Source organism: Erpetoichthys calabaricus, chromosome 11, assembly GCF_900747795.2.
Source record: "Erpetoichthys calabaricus chromosome 11, fErpCal1.3, whole genome shotgun sequence".
Taxonomy (NCBI): Eukaryota; Metazoa; Chordata; class Cladistia; order Polypteriformes; family Polypteridae; genus Erpetoichthys; species Erpetoichthys calabaricus.
The window spans coordinates 136,204,832-136,211,603 of NC_041404.2; the positions used below are offsets into that span (position 1 = coordinate 136,204,832).

At 54.5% G+C, this 6,772-nt stretch overlaps 1 protein-coding gene across 1 annotated transcript; it reads left to right on the top strand.

Annotated features, from left to right (window-relative positions):
• The first annotated feature begins 1,517 nt into the window (after positions 1-1,517).
• Positions 1,518-6,500, top strand: LOC114660081 (hatching enzyme 1.2-like). Its single transcript, XM_028812585.2, has 10 exons — positions 1,518-1,560; positions 2,034-2,186; positions 2,285-2,402; positions 2,500-2,678; positions 2,772-2,853; positions 2,936-3,066; positions 3,633-3,725; positions 5,437-5,549; positions 6,028-6,248; positions 6,420-6,500. The coding sequence occupies exons 1-10, from the start codon at positions 1,527-1,529 to the stop codon at positions 6,427-6,429; spliced, it is 1,134 nt and encodes a 377-aa protein (XP_028668418.2). The 5' UTR covers positions 1,518-1,526; the 3' UTR covers positions 6,430-6,500.
• Positions 6,501-6,772: the final 272 nt, after the last annotated feature.

Genomic DNA, 6,772 nt, shown 5'->3' on the forward strand with positions numbered 1-6,772 from the left:
AATAAAATGTGGGGGGCTCATCAGTGAGAGACCACCAGGACCACTGGGGAGTTCTGGCACATGGCTCCCCTTAAAGGTGCTATATAAGTGTCATACATGAACCCCGTGTCTGACTTCTACTCGGTGAGACCCTAAAAATTATATGAATTGTGGAGCCCCCCCACCTCCAAAGTATATACCAAGTATTAAAGGTGAGAAGTGCAAATAAATTTCAAATGAACGCATTTTACCGATTTCTTATTTAAAAGTTCAATAAAATCCAATTCTGAAATGTGAGACCCTCAACTGTGGGCCACGTTCATGTGCCACATCGGGGGGGCCGCGCTGAGTAGGTAGGCGTTTACATGTCCTGGGGGTGCCTCATAACACAAATCACTCCATCTTGACTTCATATAGCGCCTTTCAGGAGGTGACACCACCCCATAATGAACAGCTGGCCTCACCTCTGCAGGCATTTGAGCCCCCCCCCCCCCTTCTTCCAGCAAATCTCACCTGAGCCCCTGCCTACCTGACCGGGAGAAAAAAGCCCCCCCACCCCACCTTTACTCCCACCCTCACTCCATTCTGAGGGTTTCCAGTAAATCTCAGGTGAGCTTCAGGTGGGCTGTTACAGAACAAAGGGGGCCAGCTGAGCAGCAGCAGACACACCCGGGGGGACGGGATAATAAAAGGGCCAGCCTGTGGTGCTCCACAGAAGAGCAGAAGCCTCCCGAGGGTCAACATGATGTCCAGAAGCCTCTTCGTTGTCATCGTCGTCATCCTCGGTGACCCCCTGCACCTTCACGCCCTGCCGATTGAGGTGAGCCCGATTTGGGGGTTTCTTGGAGGGGCTTCTAGAGTGGCTGTCTAAGTGGGCTTCTGTGGTAACCTTGTGTCTGTCACATGCTGGATAAGTGGCTTCATTTATTCTGTGCATGTTATTTAATTATTTATTTGTCTCATTTTTGTTTGCTTTTGTTTCTTTGACATTTTGTTAAGCGCTTTGAGCTCCTTGAAGGTCTGCGATAAAAATAAAAATGTTGTTGTTGTTGTACAGAAGCGGGATGCAAACTTGCAGACGGCTGTGACAGATGGCAATGGGACGGACCCCAGTAATGAGACAGGTTTGTATTGGGGGGGGTGAAGGGGGGGGTCCCACATGGACCGAGCACACAGGCACCTGGCTGGCCAGTGGGGTACTGCAGGTCCACGTCCTGTTAAATAAGAGCTGGGAGAGCAGAAGGTGGCAGCGGTGGGATTGTGTCTGACAGAGTTGGAGACGAGCAGACCACTGCTGGAGTTTGGGGGGGTTGTAGGGTGACTATGCACTCACATTTGGGTCTGGGGGGGGGGGTCTCCGCAGTGTCCACCTCAGCTGCACACCTTCAGTCCTCCAGTCACCGTCTGTACGCACACGCTGAGGGGTCTCTTCAGCCTGCTCATTTGTCTTTATAGCGCCTTTTCTGAATTTCAATGTGTCCCCCTGTGGCTTCACTTTTGTCTGAACTCATTTTTCTCATTCGCCCCCCACAGGCATCACAACCATCATGGACAAAATTCTGCAAATCAACTCGGCTTACGGTGAGTCTGCGGTGAACTGTGCAGGATGAATGGGGGGCCGTGTGTGTGTGTGTCTGTGTGTCTGAGTGAGTGTGTCTGAGTGTGTCTGTGTGTGAGTGAGTCCCAGGGGGGACTAGGTGGTCTCGTGGCCTGGGACCCCTACAGATTTTATTTTTTTCTCCAGCCTTCTGGAGTTTTTTTTTGTTTTTTCTGTCCCCCCTGGCCATCGGACCTTACTCTTTTTCTATGTTAACTAATGTTGTCTTATTTTAATTTCTTATTTTGCCTTTTATTTTTCTTTTCTTCATTATGTAAAGCACTTTGAGCTACTTTTTGTATGAAAATGTGCTATAGAAATAAATGTTGTTGTTGAGTGTGTGTGTGTGCGTGCGTTCACTTGGTGAAATGGAGCATACACGTGTGTGTAAAAGCGCGCGCCCGTGCACAGCCCGGCCTGCAGGGGGCGCTCCTCCTAACCCTTCGTGTCTCCACAGCTCCGCAGATCTCCGGCGGCCGCTTCATTCGCTACGGAGACATCGCCGAGTCGCTGATGAGGAACGCCATGATCTGTCCCGGCGACGGCTGCTTCTGGCCCAAGGCGAGCGATGGCTTCGTCTACATGCCGTTCACGGTGTCGCCCGTCTACTGTGAGTTGTGTTCTGCGCTCTCGTGGCAGGGCGGGGAGGTGGCGTCGCCGGTCGCGTGGCGCCCCTCCCGGTCCTGACAGTTAACGTGTCCCCCGCAGCCCCGTCCGAGGTCCGAGCCATCCAGCGCGCCATAGCGGACGTCGCCAACAGCACCTGCGTTCGGCTCGTGCCGCGCACCACGGAGGTCGACTACCTGAGCTTCCAGAGCCTCGACGGGTAGGTGGCATCTCGCCAGCCGGGCAGCCTCGTCGGTGGCGCCGCGTTGTCCCCCGGCCGCAGCCCTCACCGCCACTGCCTGTGTGTCTCTTTGCAGGTGCTGGTCCTACTTCGGCAAGACCGGCGGGGAGCAGGCGGTGTCCCTGCAGTCGCCCACCTGCCTACTTAAGGGGGTCGTCATTCACGAGATCATTCACGCCCTCGGCTTTTACCACGAGCACAACCGCAGCGACCGCGACAAATACGTGAAGGTCATCTGGAGCAACGTGCAGCCAGGTCAGTGGTCACCTGAAGGGTTGGGGGGGGGGGAGGCATTCAGCCTGGGAGACCCCAGAAGTTGCTAACCTGCACCCCCTTGTCACACCACAGGGGAGGAGGACCAGTTCAGCATCCTGCCGACGAACAACCTGAACACCAAGTACGACTACGGCTCCATCATGCACTACGGCAGGTGAGTCCCACCCCTCCTCCCAGAGCGGGCACCTGTGCCCAAAGTGAACGTGGCGCCTCATCTCTATTGCTTTCTACCACAGGTATGACTTTGCTGTCAACCCGTCGATACCCACCTTGGAGCCCATTCCAGACCCTTCTGTCAGAATGGGCCAGCTGAGCGACATGAGTGCCACCGACATCCTGAAGATCAACCGGCTCTACGGCTGTGGCGGTAGGCATGGCAGGGACACTGTAGGGTGGGCACACAGTGAGCCCACCATTGACAAACTGTCCTCGTAGTGGTGTGCCTTCTCCATTCACTTGGTGACAGCATGCGTGGTGTGCACCAGGGGGTCGCCAGCAGGGGGCGCCACACTTTATAGTGGGTTTTCAGAGTTGATACTAAATGTGTACCCATAGGGGTCTACAGACTCACTCCTGGATTGGCTGTGGCCCCCCTCAAGGACAGAGAAGGTGGGTGGCTTTGCAGAGGGTGACACAGCAGCCCAGAATAACCGAGTAGAGAGCCTGGCATCCGCAAAGCACCAGCCTCATCTGCTTGTGCTCAGGGGTGTTGGCATCGGCTGGCTCTGGGCACTCAGTCTATTAGGGGGGCTATCCCACCGGTGAGGGGAGGCCATCCCGTCCATCAGGTGCGTCTGGACAGCCATAGCAATGCCATCGCAGACGTCCCGTCCAGATGTTCAGGTGTCCACACCACTGAAGCCCACCAGATGTGAGCTGGCCGGCCGCCACTCAGCGCGCCTCACGTTCTTTTCTTTGCTGTTTTTCTCACAGGTTCCTCAAATATGGAGACGGTGGTCCAGACTTCACCGACCACGACGACACACAGCACCACCACCACCAAGCCCACCACGAAGGCTGCTCCAAGTGAGTCCCCTCCTGCTCTCCCTTCTTCTCCTCCTCCTCCTCACTTTCTCGTTTCATCCTCCTTCGTCTTATTTGGATGTTTTAATTAAATCATCAGCTGACCAATCGATGAGCTGGCTTTTCATTGGCTGATTGACTAACGAGTTACCGCAATGCATTTGTGCCTCCTTTTTATGAATTGTGGGCAGCACGGTGGCACAGTGCCACCTCTTTACAGGTCCCTTGCCCGGGTTGCTGGGTGTGTGCAGTTTGCAGACTTCCCCCATGCCCAATATGCCAGGGCTTACTTGACTGGGGAGCTATGGGGGTCTGTGTGCCATGTGGCGGATGGGCACCCTGCCTAGGGCTAAATCCTGCCTTGTGCTCAGCGCTGCCAGGTCAGGCTTGGGCCCCGGTAACAGTGAAACGAGCAGCTTTGAGGATATTCTGCTGCGGACTCGTTTATGGGTGCCAGGCACACACGCGGGCACATTCCTGCTGGTTGCACAGTTCTTGGTGATATTTTTTGGTGGTACGCTGGGCCTTTTTTGATATTTTGAAACACTCCACGTGCTCTGCCTGAACTTTTCACTTTATTGATTTGAAGTGCCCCTCATTGGCGAGACGAGCATTTCTGGGCACTAGATGGCACTCTGTTCCCCTTGTGTCTCCTGACTTAACCTGCGCACCTCAGTGAAGTGGCGGGCGGCCTGGCAGCACAGTGGCAGAGTTTGTGTCCTGTGTACAGTTTGCATGTTCTCCCCACGGCTGAGTGAGTTCACAGTTCACAGCCCAAGGACAGGCACCTCGGGTAACCTGGCAGTGCTACCTTGGCACTGGCATGTGTGTGTGCCCTGCGATGTTCTTGTGCCCTGTGCTAACTGGGATAGACTCCAGCCTCCCACCCAACCCCTTTGCCCCCAGTCTGGATTAAGCAGGTTAGAAATGAAGATGAACTCTTCAGGCGTGTGGCCACTAGATGGCGCTCTGCTTTCCTTTTTTCACATTACCTTTGACTTAAAACTCACACCCTGAGTGAAGTGACGCTTGTCACCACCAGATGGCGCTCCATTTACCTTCCTCTACACTCACACTTTGGCAACAGAGCGAAATTGCAACCAGCAGTACCCTTGGCATCAGTCACAAAATGCCCATCGCGTGCCCAGTGGCACCATTGTTGTGTGAGGGGTTTTCGATTCAAAGGGTGTTTTGTGACGGATGTTGTGGGCATCGTGTGACCAACGACATATGGGACAGGCTTGTGCCGACTAGATGGCACTGTTTTCTCTTTTCCACATTAACTTTGATTTAAACACACACCCCGAGTGAAATGGTGCAGCTGGCCACTAGATGGCACTCTATAGTATAAAGGCATAGTCTGCACTTCACTTAAAGGTCTGAGCCGCTGCCCAGACGCTCAGGGTGGTCTCACATTGCAGGCTGGACAGATGGACAGGCAGAGCTAAGGGGGTCCCCGTGGACTGGCCTGCGGGGTCCTTGTGCTCTTATTTTGCTCAAAGACGGTTTGCATGGAAGGCTCTCCATAGCGTGGCTGGCGTCGCCATGGTTGGAGGGCACAGCTGCTGCAGGAATGCTGGCGTCCCTCTACTTCCACCATTGTTTCTTCCTCTTTCTGGGCTCATTTTTAAAAACGAGGAGAGCTGCTTGTCTGCCCAACATTCGGGCCAGCTGTCTCACCCACCCACCCACTCACTCTTTCATTTTCTTCCAGGCTGTGCCAACGTGGTCCTGACAGCCCCATTTCAGCGCTTCAACTCGCCCAACTTCCCAAGTCTGTATCCGAACAACGCAAACTGCCAGTGGCTGATACTGGGGAACTCAAAGGTAAGGAAAGCTGAGCAGGGGTACAAACTGAATGTGTGCCGCCCCCCCTTGGGGTAGAATGCAAACTGTAATTTTGGGGGGTCAAATTCAGCCTGGTACTACACAAGTGGCGTCGTCATAGTTAGAAGCCCCAAAGTGTGTCTGCCTCTGACTTCATTGGCCGAATTGGCCCCCTCATTGAGCTGTTCGGTCATCCTGAGGGGACGAGCCGCTGAGAGGTGGACAGCAGCACCCAGAGCAGAGACGCCATTTGTGTGGCATGTTTTATTTAAGGATTAAAGGCCTCATGAAAGGCGCTATATACTGTCCAGCTGCTCCATATGACCTCTTCAGCCCCGCCCCCTCATTTACATACACCTCTGCAGCTCTTCTCTGTGACGGCCTTTGCTGAATGGCTGGCTCTGCTGTAGTGCCCGCCTCCTGCCGCGTCACTCACTCCAGCCAAGTGACCATTTTGTGTCGTTTGCCTCCCCGGCAGGTTCTGCTGACCTTCACCGCGATGAACATCCAGCTCACCACAAACTGCATGGCCGACTACGTGCAGGTGTACGACGGGAGCAGCACGCTGGCCAAGCCCCTCAGTCCCCGCCTGTGCGGCTACACCACTCCCCCGCCGCTGACCTCGACGGGCCCCAGCGTCCTGGTGGTCTTCCACAGCGATGCCTCCCTCCAGAACTTGGGTTTCCAGATCTCCTACAGGTGAGGCCCACCTTTGCTTGCTTTTTGTTTGCTGATGTGCCAGCGTCAGGGGGTCACTGGTGGCGTCTTTTGAGTGTGTGGCCTCTGAGGGGCACCCAGAAGGCACGTGTCACTGCCCAGGAAAGCCACCCTCATCCCCCCCCCCCCCCCCCCCCCCTTTTTGTCTTTCAGGTTGCTATGATATACAGAGGGGTCTGCCCAGCCATCGCCCGACAGCCTTTTGTGAAGTTGGCCCCCGTCATCCGCCTCTGTGACAGCCTGCCCAGGGCGAAACGCAGGAAAAAGGGAAGATCACAGGGAGAGGAGGGGACCCCAGGTCTGGGAAATGCGAGTCAGGAAGGCTGGAGCGGTGCAAGGGATTCTGGGAGATGGAGTTTTACCTGCTGCCTGCCATTTGATCGTTAATTTTTGATTATTTATTTTGCTTTGTGATTTTTTTTTTTAATAAAAGTTTTAACAAAAATTAATGAGAAGTCTCCCTGTCATCTGACTGCCTACCACTGAACTGTCGCTGGGGATTGTGG

Bases quoted from the DNA above. Each gene is read 5' to 3' on its own strand.
- LOC114660081 (XM_028812585.2), top strand. From the start codon at position 1,527: ATGGACAAAATTCTGCAAATCAACTCGGCTTACG. The intron at 1,561-2,033 runs GTGAGTCTGCGG...GTGTCTCCACAG, and splicing joins GCAAATCAACTCGGCTTACG to CTCCGCAGATCTCCGGCGGC. The intron at 3,067-3,632 runs GTAGGCATGGCA...TTTTTCTCACAG, and splicing joins CCGGCTCTACGGCTGTGGCG to GTTCCTCAAATATGGAGACG.